A 16958-nucleotide genomic window follows, 5' to 3' on the forward strand; every position below is an offset into this window, starting at 1 on the left:
TTTGGGACCTAAGAGGCCACCTGCTGCTGTAAAGAAACCCTCTCAGTGCGCCTGGTTAGGGCAGCTGAGCTGAGCTCTTGACCTTGGACAACAAGAGCGGATGCCTGAGGAAGAAGCTTAAAGTGTTACACATGGTTATAAATACTAGCAGCTGTGTGCAACTCTGGGGCAAAGGGCAGCGAACATCTCTTTTCCCCTCTAATATCCTGGGGATTAGCACGATGTGGAGATGAAAGCAGGCAGCGTTGCAGGAGACGGACTTGAAAGTCAAGTAGATGGGCGCATGGAAGCAAAAACGGACCCCCACTGTTTAAGAAACGCAGAAACGTTGATAGATAAAAGGCTCCAAGGCACCTCTAGATTTGCTTGATCTCTAGCTGTATCCCCCTGGCATTCCCAGCACTAAGGACCGTGCACTGTGCTTGTCCCAGGCCTTCTTGACTTCTGGTAGTGAACTTTGAACTCCCGACACCTCCGCTGGGAGGCCGTTTGTGTGCATCTTCTGCGTCAGGTGGCTGAACACATGGCCATGCTGTAGTGGCTTGGTAACGGTCAACCCTGTTTTTGGCGCTTTTGCAGTAAGGATCCTTCTCCTTGACATCTGTTGGATTTTAAAGAAGGGAGTGGGTGCTTTCATCTGACTGAGTGACAAAATAGACTCATCAGCCACTTGCACTGCAGCTTTCATCCTTCAGCATTATTATAACATAAGTGAAGATCCATTTAGGGAACCGCAGGTTGGCCAACAGAAGGTGTGGTTAGTCCCAATTATCTCAGAGCAAGGTGGGACTAACCACTTTATTCTGAGATAATTGAAACTAATCATACCTTCAGGAGAGGAACACCACCTCTTCCTCTCACCTTCGCCTCCCCTTGGGATCCAAGCACATGACAACTATGGGTTTTGGTGTTGGGATGTCTCGCAGTCTTTGACCTGTCTTCTCAACCAGTTCTAGGGCAGCTACTTGAGTTGGATACTTACTTCTGGCCTGGTTTTCAACGCGACTCATACACCTATGCACGAGTGGTGTTTTGAAAATCAGCTACAGAGGCTGCACATGTGAAAGTGTGCAGGAAACCCCATTTCATGTGTGCTTTTAGCCTCGTTAACATGAGGGATTCCGTGGGGGCAAAGCTGAGGTGTGGAAAGCAGGCGTGACTTTCCATGCATTATGTGTACCCACATACCAGGATGACCTGCAAATTTTCAAAAGCAGACATAATGCACGTAAATTCACTTTGAAATTCAGGCTAAAATACAGAATGCCCTTAGACTCTAGTCCTGTTTATACAATGACCTTCTTAGAACACAAGAACATGCTATATTGGCTCAGACCAAGGGTCCTTCAAGCCCAGCATCCTGTTTCCAACAGTCCATCCCATGCTACTGATGCCAGTAATAGCAGTGGCTATTTTCTAAGTCAACTTGATTAACAGCAGGTAATGGATTTCTCCTCCAAGAACTTATCCAAACCTTTTTTAAACCCAGCCACACTAATGTGCCATATGCTAACTTCATGGAGTGCCCCCTAGTCCTTCTATTATCCGAAAGAGTAAATAACTGATTCACATTTACCCGTTCTAGACCTCTCATGATCTTAAAGACCTCTATCATATCCCCCCCTCAGCCGTCTCTTCTCCAAGCTGAACAGCCTTAACCTCTTTAGTCTTTCCTTATAGGGGAGCTGTTCCATCCCCTTCTCTGTACCTTCTCCATCACAACTATATCTTTTTTGAGATGCGGCGACCTGAATTGTACACAGTATTCAAGGTGCGGTCTCACCATGGAGCGATACAGAGGCAGCTTCATGCCCAGCTGCTCTAATTGTATTGATGGTCACAGGTTGAGTGGAAGAATGGCTCAGATAGATAAAAATCTCCCTGCCTGACTCCCCTAGCTGGGCAGATTAGTCTTGGCTGTTAATTAAAATCTGGATGGGAGCAGGGGATGGCAGGTAGCAAGCAAATCTATTTATGAAGTTCATAACATGGGTGGGATTGGAAGGAGATTGGAAATCAAAGTATCTGGTCATATGTCAGGCTAAGGCAATGCAAATATACCTCATGCATATTCATTATGAATATGCTGAAAACCTGACTGACTAGGGGGCCGATGCAATAGCTGGTGTAAAGGTTCAATGCGCCACACTCAAGGGCGCATTGAGAAAAAGAAAAATCCCGCTTTCTGTGATTCCTCCTAATAGTATCAGAGTGACACTACGCGTATGTAGGAGGAACCAAATAAAGCAGAATTAAAAAAAAAAAAAAAAAAATCTTTGAAAATAAAATTCTGGAAGTCCAATACACACATAGGCCGTGTATCCTGTGCGTGTCTATGCCGGTAGCGGGAGAAAACGGATGCTCGTACATTGAGCGTCCGTTTTCCCAACCCGCTTGACAGCCACCTCTCCTGTGCGCCCGCTGCCGAGGAGGCGCTAGGGATGCACATTTATCCCTGGCGCCTCCTTTTTAGCGCGACCCCCCTCATTTAAATATTGGATCACGTGCCCAGGAGAGGTGGTTGGGCACGCGTTAGGAAAACGGGCGGTCAACACCGAGCGCCTGTTTTCTGCGCACAATTATTGCATCGGACCCCTAAGTGTGCCCCAAGGACTGGCTTGAGAAGCACTGGGCTAAGGCCTTGGTCCTCGTAATAGATCAGGAGTGGCCAAGCCTGGTCCTCAAGGGCCAAAACAGGCCTGGTTTTCAGGATATCCACAATGAATATGCATGAGATGGATTTGCATGCAGTGGAGGCCCAGAGTTGACCACCCCTGTAATAGATAATGGTGGGGGCTGATCCCGTGTTGCTTCTTTGAAGTAAATTAAGGAACGAGGTATATATAGTCACTGAGCTTCAGCGCTTATTTCAGGCCCTGGTTTGCCTTGTAGTTGCCGCTTGCAGCCTTGCTTCTCAGTTACCAAGCTTGCCCTTCAGAGCCCTAGAACGAGACCGGCCAGGTGCCCAGGTTTCAAGTTTCCACCAAAGTCATTCCTAAGGCTAGGATTGCATCAGTTAGCACCTTCTGCCTCTCAATGCAGGAGGCATAACCACAGTTGCGGTATGAAACAGGATTTCTCCAGCTGGACCTGGAATACTTCCCCTCAACCCAGCTACTCCGGTTTCAAGCGTACATAATAAATATGCATGAGAGAGATTTGCATGCAGTGGAGGTGGCACATGCAAATCTATCTGGTGCCCAGTTACAGCGGACCGGCTCAGGGGGAGAGCGGCGGGTTCCAAGCCCAGCTTGAGAAGCACTGCAGACAGCATGCACATTTCTGGTGGGAAAGGTCTCTTTGCACTGTTCACTACGAAGCAGGTGCCTTAAAATATCTGCAATGCTAATAATCTATTTTTCTTTGCTGTAATGTGCAATGAGAACAAACATTTTCAGATCAAAGTCCTTTCTGGAGAGGATGTGCCTTGAAACAAGAGTTTAACAAAAAAATGTATCTGTTTCTTCCTCTTGTTGTTTTCTGCCAATGGGGAATGAGATCCGAAGTGAATCCAGCCTAGGTAATGAGGAGTCTCTCTTGTGCGCTGCTGAGTTATCCAATCTCCACCCTGTCAGGCTGATGCAATACCGTGCACTCAGGCCAGCGCAGAGGTTAACCCGCGGACGTGCGTTTTAGACGCGTGACCATAACCCCTTATGCAATAAGGGGATCAGCGCTCATCACATGTAAATGTAGTTCCTCCAACTTAATATCGTGGCGATATTAAGTCGGAGGAACCGAAAAAAGGAGTAACAAAAAAAAAAATGTCTTGCTGGCGGTAAGGTTAGGGAAATGGACGCTCAATTAACGAGCGTCCACTTTCCTAACCCATAAAACTGAGCATCTGTTTCCCTAACCCGCCACAGCCACTTCTCCTGGACGCCCGATGCCATGGACGCATGAGGGGCGCACAATTTATCCCTAGCGCGCCCTTTTAAACGCAGAGGCTCATTTTCCTATTGTATTGAGCGCCCAGGAGAGGTGATTGTGCGTGCATTTAAAAAAGTGCGTCCAGTTTGGACGTACGTCGGTATTGCATCGGCCTGTCTGAGTGTTACAGAGGGATCTACACAGAATAACATAGAAATAACAGCAAATAAACACCAAATGGTCCATCCAATCTTCCCAACAATTTTCTTATAGTAGTAACTGCTGCTCCGTGCAGGTTACCCCCATACTTTCTATTGAGGGTAGTAACTGCCGCTTCTTGCAGGTTACCCCCATACTTTCTTTTAAGGGTAGTAACTGCTGCTCTGTGCAGGTTATCCCCATGCAGTCAGTTATGGGTGGTAAATTTGTATTTATTTATTTATTTATATATACCGACATTCAATCTGAGATATCACATCGGTTTACATTCAGGTACCGTAGGTATTTCCCTATCCCCAGAGGGCTTACAATCTAAGTTTGTACCTGAGGCAATGGAGAGTAAAGTGACTTGCCCAAGGTCACAACTCCTCCTTAACTGCCTCTCCATGCAGGCTAACCCTATGGGTTCTGTTAAGGATAGTAACTGCCGTTCCATGTAGGTTACCCCCATGCCTTCTGTTAAGGGTAGTAACTGACATTCATTGCAATTACCCTCATATGTTCTGTTAAGGGTAGTAACTGCCGCTCCATGCAGGTTACCCCATGTGTTCTGTCAAGGGTAGTAACTGCCGTCCCGTGCAGGTTACCCCCATGCGGAAATGTTATACCATCCTGTTCTTTAAGCCTTTAGGGATCTGCAGTGTTTGTCCCATGCCATTTTGAATTCATTAACTGTTCTCATCTTCGCCACCTTTTCTTGGAGGGCATTCCAGGCATCCATTACCTTCTCCGTGAAGAAATATTTCCTGAAATTGGTTCTGACCCCCTGGAGTTTCATATTGTGACTCCTAGTTCTACCTATTTCCTATCCAGTGGAAAAGGTTGACGTTTGTGAATCATTGATACCTTTCAGGTATCTGAAGGTCTGCATCATATTTCCCCTGCACCTCCTCTCTTCCAGGGTATCCATATTCAGATCCCTCAGCCTTTCCCTGTAGATCATCTGATACAGACCCCATACCATTTTGGTTGCCCTTCTCTGGACTGCCTCCATCCTGTCTCTGTCTCTTTTGAGATATGGGCTCCAGAACTGAACACAGTACTCCAGGCCTCATCTGGAGTACTGAACCCCATCAAGCTCCACTCCAGGGGGGACAAGTTGAGCCCATACTGGTCCTGGTCCTACCTCACTGTATGCATGGATGCGTAGGCCCACTTTTTTGGGGGGGACTCAGTTGGGAAATGAGAACTTCATCTCTGTACATGTGACGAAGTAAAACCAGGACCAGCTCAGTTTGGTAGCTGCCTGCACCCCCAAACCCTGCATTTTGCTGGCATCTTTGCCATGTTTGCTCCTTGAGAGCACATCTGGTAGGTTTGCAGAGGTTCTGCAGAATGCCCGAAAGTTGCTAGCTTGGAGAAATGTCACTGCTGCACCTAAATGAGATGGTAAACCGGCTCCATTTTTTTCCCCCTCTATCAGGTTGATCCAGTTCTGTTTTGTTTTTTTTTTGTTTTTATTTATTTTTTTATTTTTTTATTTTTATATATATATATATATATATATATATATATACCGACTTTCTTGATACAGATCAAATCAACTTGGTTTACATCGAACGAAGCAGAAACAATAACCAGCCATATAACAAGACAGTTTGAAGGAGCATGAAAGTTACATTCTAACAAGGTTGCCTTAACTGGGAGAAGGAAAAAAAAGAGGGGGAGAACGAAGATAAATTACTATATACAATAAACAATAAATTACTATTTACAATGGAGAATGGAAGGGAGGCATGATAATTCTAGATCAGGCTGTTGAGTTATTAGTAGGGAAGGCTAGGCAGAATAGCCATGTCTTCATGTCTTTTATCCCATTGCAGCCAAAGGCTTGTGGTTTTAATTCTTCTGAAAGAGAGAGAAGCAAGATTACAGTGCATGGAATAAAACCCAAAATGGATCAGCCTGTCGGGTCAAAGCAGAGCCAGTGGGCAACCCATGCCAGGCAGTTGGATTCACTTTGGTGTGACTTTAAAAATCCCCTTTGCCCCCCACTCTTTACATGAATGAAAAAAAAAAAAAAGAAACAAAAAACTTTCTTATAAAATCAGATCTGCAAATAAAAAGGAGAGAGCTGCATGAAGGGTGCATTGTTCCAGCCTTCCTCCCTCGCATTGCACCGCTCCTCCTAATCTTGACCTGACCCAGTATCGGCACGGTGCCTGCGCTGATAAGCAAGCACTGACTGTTCCAGTCGTGGGAGTCCGCAGGACTGATAAGTCAGCCTCTGCGTTAGGACCACGAGTGGTTTATAAAGGAGCCCCCCCCTCCCCCCGCCGCTCACCTAATGAAGGGGCAATTCCACTATTTCAGCTGGGCCCTTATGATAATGCGATTGCAGGAACATTATAGAGACTTCTCGGTTTCATGACACAACACAGGGTCATGGTAGGGAGCACCCGGCCTGGCAAACTGGAGTTGAACAGAGGTGTCATGTAAGGGTAAGGGGCTGGCGGCTGAAGCCCCCTGAGAGAGAATATAAACCAAAAACCTGCAGAAGCCTGTGTTGAGAGAAAAAGAAAGATGCGTCTGATAATGCGCCATAAATGCTGCGAGATGTTAGTGGTCGGGGGGGGGGGGATTAGTGGCTCAGAGGGCCCCTGCGGAATCGGCTGCATTTCTCACCCATTCTGCTGCCTCCTCCTTCTCCTCAGACTCGGAAGCTTACCAAGGCCGAGCGGCAGAGGTTCAGCGAGGAGGTGGAAATGCTGAAGGGCCTCCAGCATCCCAACATCGTCCGCTTCTATGACTCCTGGAAGTCCACCGTGAAGGGGCAGATCTGCATTGTGCTGGTGACGGAGCTGATGACGTCGGGGACGCTGAAAACGTAAGCCATGGGTCCTGGGGGGGAGGGAAATGTGGGACAAGTGCTTGGCAGCCACAGATGGGACCGCTGTTAAGACTGGGGAAACTTCTCCTTGAACATGTTCAATACCAGTAAATTTCAATTTCATAAAAATAGCAAACAAAAACCCGCGCTCCTCTGCCCAAACCACCAAATCTTGTCTCATTGAAAAGTTATTTCTCGTTAATATGTTGCTTGTAGCCCTGTTGATATGGGCTTTCCGTAGTAACATAGGCATTCTGGTCAAATGCAAGGAAAAACAATGTTTCTTGTTAGTGTGCTGTTCAAGGATTTTTAATTTTCTTTTCCTGATTTTTCCCATCTCCTGGGTATAATCATATTGGGTGAATTGAGATCTTCCACTGGGAAGCTCCTTGAAGATTCTTACCTTTCTCCTGCCAGCAGGGGTCACTCATTCAATGAGTGACTGTCAGTCTTCCTACCCTTCCTCCATGTCCATGCATATCATCTCCCTCCCATGCTGCCTCACGGACCAAGAGTACTCTATAATATAGAGTCCAGAAGTAGCATCTTCATGATACACTTCTTTGGGGCCCAAGAGTATGATTGCTATGACATGATCCTTCAGATCCCAAGAATATGATATTCCATGACATGCTCTGTCTTCGTGTACCATCTCCAGAACATGCTTATCGGGGTTCCACAAGTATCATCTCTGATAAACTCTGTTAGGGCCCACAAGCATCGACCTCATAACGTGCTCCTCCAGGGACCAATGATATCATCTCCTTTTACTTACACTTGATTACATGCTTTATATCATAGACCACAAACCTGATCACAATTTTAAAATAAATCTTCTTGTACAAAAAAGAAGCAATATTCAAGCCTCGCGAAAGCAGACAGAAAAACCCTTTACATACATCAAAATAAATCTTGACACTTTACTGCTCCTCGTCCTTCCACCCTTCCCACCTCAAGCCCCCTCCACACATCCCCTACTTGCTCCATCCCTCCTAAGCCGTCACCTTAAAAACTTAACTCCATGACATGCTCTTTCAGAACCCAAGAGTATCATTTCAATGACATGGTCTCTCAGGATCCAAGAGTGTCATCTTCTTAATAAGCTCTCCAGTGCCCAGTAATATTATCCTTATAACACGGTCCTCCAGGGACCAAGGATATGATCTTCATGATAAGCCCTCCAAGTGCCCAATAATATCATCCTTATAACACGGTCCTCCAGGGACCAGGAGTATGATCTTCATGATAAACCCTCCCAGTATCCAATAATATCATCCTTATAACACAGTCCTCCAGGGACCAGGAGTATGAACTTCATGATAAGCCCTCCCAGTGCCCAATAATATTATCCTTATAACACGGTCTTCCAGGGCCCAAGGATATAATCTTCATGATAAGCCCTCCCAGTGCCCAATAATATCATCCTTATAACACGGTCTTCCAGGGACCAAGGATATGATCTTCATGATAAGCCCTCCCAGTGCCCAATAATATTATCCTTATACACGGTCTTCCAGGGACCAAGGATATGATCTTCATGATAAGCCCTCCCAGTGCCCAATAATATCATCCTTATAACACAGTCCTCCAGGGACCAAGGATATGGGTTACGACTGTCGCTGCCCGACGTCTTCACTCCGCCCTCCTTACCTCTCTGGCGACTCCTCCTGCGGTTGACAGTCATTTGGTTGCCGCGGCGTCTGCTTGCTGTCCTCGCCGGCGTCCCCGGACCGACTTGGGCGCTGCCTCCCACCATACTGTTCAGCTGCCTTAGGACGCGCACGCCGTGCGGCCCTGCTTCAAGTACCTTCTGTGGCGCGAACCTCAGGGGCGTCCCCCTGTGATGACATCATGCATCCAGGATACAAAAGGCCTACGCGATTGCTAGCTATTCGAGTTAGCAAAGGTTCCCTAACGGATGGGATTTGCTCTCCGTACCATGCAACTCTGCCTCCTTTGGACCTACTCTATTTGGGGTACCCGTTCCTCGGGGGCCTCTCTCTCTTTCTTATCTTTCAGGTCGCAGTCTGGAACCGGTACTTGCTCCTCGAGAGCCCATGTTCCTGGACTCGCTACTTGGACTCCACTTCTGCCAGGAAGACACCGCTGCCTATAACATCTGTGAGTTACCATCTCTATCTCTCAGAGCTATTCCCTGGAACTAGGTATTCGCTCCTCAAGGGCCTGCCTTTATTCCAGCTCCTGTGCTCTACACTGAGAGATCGCTGCATGAGTACATTACTAACGAGGCTCTATTCCTGAACTCTGCATATCCTGCTACTACTCACAATATCAGCTCTCTCTATTACAGCACAGCCATTGTGGGATTGCTGTTCCAGAGCCTGAGGGACTACACGCCCAACCGGGCTACTTTCCAGCTCACTACTGCCACCTCTGGTGGTTCACCAATCCTGTATAATAAAAGAACTAGTGTGCGTGTGTCTCCTACGCTGAGCCTGACCTGTGGCCCCTCACGGGACTTCCCCCCGTGTGTGTGGTCATCTGCCACAGGTCCAGGGATCCACCCAAAACCCTTACAAATAATAACAGATTGCTAACTCCATGGATCCGGCACAGCTCAATGCCCTGCAGGCCATACCGGGCCTGGCCCTGCGCATTTCGGTGCAGCAAGACGCTTTGGAGAAACTCACTTCAGCGTTTCATCAGCTGCACACACAGAAGACCCAAGGCACTGCTTCCAGCAATAAAGGTCAGTTACAGGAGGTAACTTTAAAGACTGCTATACTGCTGGCAGCTCCAGTTCGTTTCTCGGGAGAGATTCAGAAGACCAGGGGTTTTTTAAACCAGTGCTGCATGCATTTTGCTCTACAGCCTTCTCAGTTCCCTACAGCATTTTCCAAGACTATTTACATCCTTTCTTATCTGGATGGAAGGGCCTTGTCTTGGGCGTCTACCCTGTGGGAACGCAAGGATCCTATATTGCAGGACATAGATGGATTTCTGGACTTATTTAAATCCATTTTCGATGATCCTGCTTGAGTTACCGTTGCCGACTCTGCTTTGGTGGACCTGAAGCAAGGCAACAGACCACTGGCTGATTTTGCGATAGAGTTTAAAACTCTTGCTACAGAACTCTGCTGGGACCCTAAATGCCTGAAGACCCTTTTCTTCAGGGGCCTGGATACCCGTTTAAAAGACGAGCTGGCCGCTCACGAAACACCTGACTCACTGGACGAACTAGTGGCTTTGGCCACTCGGATCGATCACCGGCTTTGTGACAAGGTGAAGGAACTCCGGCCTAATAGAATACCTGGGTTGAAACAGGCTAGTGCTAAACCTGCACCTCGGATGGTTCCAGTAATTCCTGCTGCCAGTGAAGATGAATCGATGCAACTTGGTAATGGGCATTTGACTTCCAAAGAAAGAAGACTTCGGAAGAGGCGCGGTCTTTGCATGTACTGTGGTCAGCCCGGCCACGATGTTCCTACATGCCCTATTCGTCCGGGAAACGGACGGGCCTAAGTCCTGAAGGAGGACTGTTATTAGGCCTCACTACGCCCTCTCCTCCACTCTCTCCCAGTCTCCTTGACCTGCGGACCATCCATGGTTCAAACTCTTGCCCTGGTGGATTCAGGGGCAGGAGGCAACTTTATTCTCTGACTTTTAGTGGAACACCTGAGGATTCCCCTCGTCAGTTTGAAAGTTTCGCTACTTCTATCCTCCATTCATGGAGAGCCCTTACCGGGCGACGTGACTTGCCAAACCTTACCAGTGACTCTCCGCACCGGAGCTCTCCATACGGAATCGCTTCCCTTCTTTGCATTGGAAAAGGCCATGCACCCTATCGTCCTGGGGTTACCCTGGTTGCAAGCGCACCAATCCCAATTTGACTGGGCATCCTTGGAACTCTCTCGCTGGGGCCCAGAGTGTCATGGGAGGTGCCTTAAGGAGATTGCTCCTGTCATCTGCATGCCTACAACTCCGGCGATGCCAGGACTGCCGCCCCAATACACATCCTATGGGGATGTGTTCTCCAAAGAAGCGGCTGACATTCTTCCTCCGCATAGGTCCTATGACTGTGCCATAAGACTGAAACCCAATACTGAACCTCCTAAAGAACGTGCTATCCTCTCTCAGCAATTGAGAACAAGGCAATGTCCGAATACATTGAAGAGAACCTTCAGAAGGGGTTTATCAGACCATCGAAGTCTCCAGCCGGCGCAGGCTTTTTCTTTGTGGGGAAGAAGGACGGTACCCTACGTCCAAGTATCGATTACCGAGGTCTGAACGAGATCACGATTAAAGATCATTACCCCTTGCCTTTAATCTCAGAGCTGTTTGACCAGCTTCAAGGGGCCAAAATATTTTCAAAACTTGACCTGAAGGGGGCCTACAACTTAGTTCGCATTTGTAGTGGTGACGAATGGAAAACAGCCTTCAACACTCGAGATGGCCACTTCGAGTACTTAGTGATGCCCTTCAGCCTGTGCAACGCACCCGCCATATTTCAGAACATGATGAACGACATCTTGTGGGATCTGCTGTACAAGAGTGTTGTGGTCTACCTGGATGATATCCTAATCTTCTCCCAGGACCTGCCCACTCACATTGAAGGTGTCAAACAAGTACTCCGCTGACTCCATGAACACCGGCTTTATGCCAAACTTTCTAATTGCGAATTCCATACTCAGTGCCTTTCCTTGGCTATATTGTGTCTAAAGAAGGCTTCCAGATGGATCCTCACAAACTTGAGAGTATCAAAAATTGGTCCCAACCTACCAGCCTGAAGGCCCTGAGAAGATTCCTGGGGTTCACCAACTATTATAGAAGCTTCATAAAGAACTACTCTTCTTTAACAGTACCCTTGACCGCTGTGACCCGCAAGGGTGCCAACGCTTCAAAATGGTCTGCGGAGGCCATTTCCGCGTTCGAGAATCTGAAGACTGCCTTCTCCACGGAACCATGCTTGCGGCATCCTGACCCCCAACAAGCCCTTTATCGTTGAAGTTGATGCTTCAGATGTCGGCGTGGGGGCCGTATTGAGCCAGACAGGAGACTCGAAAGCCTTATGTCCCTGTTCCTTCTTCTTATGACGATTCTCCCCGGCCGAGAAGAACTATGGGATCAGCGATAAAGAGCTTTTGGCAATAAAGCTTGCATTCGAGGAATGGCAGCCTTGGCTCGAAGGCGCTCAACATCAAATAACCGTATTCATGGACCACAAAAATCTAGAGTATCTCCGCCACGCACAATGTCTTAACCACAGACAAGCCAGATGGTCCTTATTTTTTAATCGTTTCGACTTTGTGCTTAAGTATCGCCCCGGAGACAGAAATACCAGAGCAGACGCCTTGTCACGCTCCTTTCTCTCAGAGGATGCGCCCAAAGAACCTCAGCACATAATTGATCCGAAGAAAGTCATCTTGGCGACTACCCATTCTGTGCTCGCTGGTAAGACCATCGTTCCAAAACACCTCAGGAAGAAGATGCTCTTTTGGGCGCACAGTTCCAAGCTGGCTGGCCATTCTGGTCAACGCTGTACCCTGTTCAAAATACAGAAGTTGTATTGGTGGCCTACGATCAAGAAGGATATCTATTCCTATGTGGCATCTTGTACAAATTGTGCCAAGAACAAACCCGCTTCTGGTCAACTGTGGGGTCTGCTGCAAGCTCTGCCAGTTCTGGAACGGCCCTGGTCACACCTCACTGATTTTGTAGTCGATTTACCCCTTTCCGGAGGAATGAATACCATCTGGGTAACAGTTGATCGCTTCAGCAAGATGGCCCACTTCGTAGCGCTTTCTGGCTTACCCTCAGCCTTGGAGCTTGCGAAGCTCTTCATATCGCACATATTTCACTTTCACGGCCTACCTAGTCACATTGTCTCTGACCGTGGTTCACAATTCACGGCACGATTCTGGAGGGCCTTGTGCAAGTTATTTGACATCTCTCTAGACTACACTTTAGCCTCCCATCCGCAATTAAATGGCCAAACAGAACGGATGAATAGAACTTTGAAGCAGTTCATTCGTGCCTACGTCAGTTCCCGTCAGAATAACTGGGCCGAACTGCTACTATGGGCTGAATTCTCCATCAACTCTCATCCAGCAACATCAACTGGATCAACACCTTTTGAAGTGGTATACGGATGTTCTCCAACACCGCCACTTCCACTGAAGCTCTCAGTGACATCCCCAGCAGCTCAAGCTACTGCTGATGAAATCCATAACTTGTGGGTTCAGACAAAGGACATGCTGAATAAAGCGAGTGACCGTGCTAAGAAGTACTATGACGCTCACCATTCTCAAGCGCCAGTCTTCAAGCCTGGAGATAAAGTCTGGTTATCTACCAAACATCTCAGACTGAAGTTACCCTCCACTCAGTTCGCTCCATATTACGTTGGACCATTTCCAATCCTTCGACGTCTTGGCAACATCACCTATAGTCTGAAGCTACCACCTGGACTCAACATCCTTAACGTTTTCCACGTTTCGCTCTTAAAACCACTCATTCTCAGCGAATTTACTTCCAAGACTCAGGTACCACCTGTTATCAACGCAGAAGGCGACCTAGAATACAAGGTTGAAGAGATACTTGATGTCCGAAGACAAGGCAATGCACTTGAATATCGTCTGTCATGGGAAGGTTTCAGCCCCGAAGAAAACTCTTGGGAGCCTCAGGCCAACATCCTTGACAAAGAGATGCTCCGTCAATTTCACATTGCGCATCGTTCTAAACCAAAGATTGGTACCCGAAGAGGAGACCACCCTTTGAAGGCGGGTACTGTTACGATTGACGCTGCCCGACGTCTCCACTCCGCCCTCCTTACTTCTCAGACGACTCCTCCTGCGGTTGACGGACGTTTGGCTGCCGCGGCATCTGCCTGACGTCCTCTCCGGCATCCCCGGACTGGCTTGGGCGCTGCCTCCCGCCATGCTGTTTAGCTGCCTTAGGGCGCGCGTGCCGCGCAGCCCTGCTTCAAGTACCTTCTGTGGCGCAAACCTCAGGGGGCGTCCCCTTGTGTTGATGTCATGCACCCAGGATGCAAAAGGTCTACGCGATTGCTAGCTAATCGAGTTAGCAAAGGTTTCCTAACGGATAGGATTCGCTCTCTGAACCTTGCAACTCTGCCTCCTTTGTACCTACTCTATTTGGGGTACCCGTTCCTCGGGGGCCTCTCTCTCTTATCTTTCAGATTGCAGTCTGGAACCGGTACTCGCTCCTTGAGGGCCCATGTTCCTGGACTCGCTACTTGGACTCCACTTCTGCCAGGAAGACACCGCTGCCTATTACATTTGTGAGTTACCATCTCTATCTCTCAGAGCTATTCCCTGGAACCAGGTACTCGCTCCTCGAGGGCCTGCCTTTACTCCAGCTCCTGTGCTCTACACTGAGAGATCGCTGCATGAGTACATTACTAATGAGGCTCTATTCCTGAACTCTGCATATCCTGCTACTACTCACAATATCAGCTCTCTCTATTACAGCACAGCCATTGTGGGATCACTGTTCCAGAGCCTGAGGGACTACAAGCCCAACCGGGCTACTTTCCAGCTCACTACTGCTACCTCTGGTGGTTCACCAATCCTGTATAATAAAAGAACTAGTGTGCGTGTGTCTCCTACGCTGAGCCTGACTTGTGGCCCCTAATGGGACTTCCCCCCGTGGGCGTGGTCATCTGCCACAGTCCAGGGATCCAACCAAAACCCTTACAAATAATAACAGATATGATCTTCATGATAAGCCCTCCCAGTGCCCAATAATATTATCCTTATAACACAGTCTTCCAGGGACCAAGGATATGATCTCCATGATAAGCCCTCCCAATGCCCAATAATATCATTCTTATAACACAGTCCTACTGGGACCAAGGATATGATCTTCATGATAAACCCACCCAGTGCCCAATAATATTATCCTTATAATATTATCCAGAGACTAGGGGAATCATCTTCATGACATGCTCCTTCGGAACCCAAGAATATCTCTTCCATGTCATGGCTCTCTAGTGCATCATTTACATAATTTGCTCTGCCCAAGTTATTGTCTTCGTAATCTAATTCTCCAACCCCCCCCGAGGGAGCTGGGGGGAAAGAGTCATCTTTTCTTTTCATTCTGGGAAAAAATATTCATGCTTTAAAAAAAAACAACATACTTTATTATTTTTTAATTTTTTACTTAATTTATCATTCAATTTATTTTTAACTCAGTTCCGTTAATCCTCATTATCGTGAGATTATTACTGTACATCTGGGCCTGCAGGGTAAGGGTTTAATCCTTTCACAAATCCATAGAGATAATTTTGACATCTACGTGGCATCCCTTGAGCTACGCTCCCATGACATCCTTTAATCTGGGCCCTCAGTGAACGTGACAATTTCCTTACGTAGGATGCCTTTCTTACATACTGGTTATCTTTTGCCTCTATGCCTCAGGAGTTGATTTTAATCTTTCTAGGCATGCAGCAAATAAAAACGAGAAAGTCTCTACGAAAACAATCAGAAACTCTTATTTTGTAGTAGGACTATTTTGAAAACCATTAATCATCTGAGACGAGATGGAGTTGCATTCGCATCAAGCCTCGGGTGGCCAGAAGACTCCATGTCATTAGGGACAGACTGAACCAGCCTTAGTTTTAACCCCCATTTCATCTATGGGCTTGTAATGCCAGTTTCTGTATGGAAAGAGGAACTACACATCCCTGCATGCAATGGGGCAAAACTAGGACTGGATCAGCCTGTCTTTGAAAAAAAGAAAAATGGAGCCAGTTGGCAACCCTATAAAGTAGGCACCTCCTACCCAAGTGAAACATTTTGTGTTTGGTGATGGCACAGTTGAAATAAGGCTGACACCATAACAGCTTTGGGTATTCCCCTATTTTTGGGCATGCAGCTACCTGAAGAGGTTTAAGGAGATGAAGCTGAAAGTCCTGCAGCGCTGGAGCCGCCAGATCCTGAAGGGCTTGCACTTCCTGCATACCCGCTCTCCTCCCATCATTCACCGTGACCTCAAGTGTGACAACATTTTCATCACCGGCCCCACGGGTTCCGTGAAGATCGGAGATCTCGGCTTGGCCACACTCAAGAGCGCCTCCTTTGCCAAGAGTGTAATAGGTGGAGTATATTGGAGTATATATGTATATAATACTTTATCTGGGTTATATAATATTGTGATTATAATATACAATGTTGTAGGTGGGTCTAATATATCAATATCAATCTAGATAAATGAGGCTTGACCGACATGCCGCAAATGCGCAGTAGAGAGCAGCGCATGTGCGGCCCAGAGAGCTCTGAGCAACGTCCTGCGCATGCGCGGCCCACAGAGCTCTGGCTGACATGCCCTGCCACCTCGCGCATTCTCTTTCTCCCTTCTCTGGCTCTGGCTGACGTGCCCTGCCACCTCGCACATTCTCTTTCTCCCTTCTCTGGCTCTGGCTGACGTGCCCTGCCACCTCGCGCATTCTCTTTCTCCCTTCTCTGGCTCTGGCTGACGTGCCCTGCCACCTCGCGCGTTCTCTTTCTCCCTTCTCTGGCTCTGGCTGACGTGCCCTGCCACCTCGCGCGTTCTCTTTCTCCCTTCTCTGGCTCTGACTGAAGTGCCCTGCCACCTCGCGCGTTCTCTTTCTCCCTTCTCTGGCTCTGACTGAAGTGCCCTGCCACCTCGCGCGTTCTCTTTCTCCCTTCTCTGGCTCTGACTGAAGTGCCCTGCCACCTCGCGCGTTCTCTTTCTCCCTTCTCTGGCTCTGGCTGACGTGCCCTGCCACCTCGCGCGTTCTCTTTCTCCCTTCTCTGGCTCTGGCTGACGTGCCCTGCCACCTCGCGCATTCTCTTTCTCCCTTCTCTGGCTCTGGCTGACGTGCCCTGCCACCTCGCGCGTTCTCTTTCTCCCTTCTCTGGCTCTGGCTGACGTGCCCTGCCACCTCGCGCGTTCTCTTTCTCCCTTCTCTGGCTCTGACTGAAGTGCCCTGCCACCTCGCGCGTTCTCTTTCTCCCTTCTCTGGCTCTGACTGAAGTGCCCTGCCTCCTCGCGCGTTCTCTTTCTCCCTTCTCTGGCTCTGACTGAAGTGCCCTGCCAC

The 16958-nt window shown here is 48.1% G+C and overlaps 1 protein-coding gene across 1 annotated transcript in view; it reads left to right on the forward strand.

Annotated features, from left to right (window-relative positions):
* Positions 1-16958, forward strand: part of WNK4 (WNK lysine deficient protein kinase 4) — a 185154-nt gene that overhangs the window by 90898 nt on the left and 77298 nt on the right. The window contains exons 3-4 of the mRNA XM_029572443.1: positions 6744-6916; positions 15773-15993. Of these exons, the coding sequence (XP_029428303.1) occupies positions 6744-6916; positions 15773-15993 (394 nt within the window). The remainder of the gene's footprint in view (positions 1-6743; positions 6917-15772; positions 15994-16958) is intronic.

This window comes from Rhinatrema bivittatum, chromosome 12 (genome assembly GCF_901001135.1).
Source record: "Rhinatrema bivittatum chromosome 12, aRhiBiv1.1, whole genome shotgun sequence".
Classification (NCBI taxonomy): Eukaryota; Metazoa; Chordata; class Amphibia; order Gymnophiona; family Rhinatrematidae; genus Rhinatrema; species Rhinatrema bivittatum.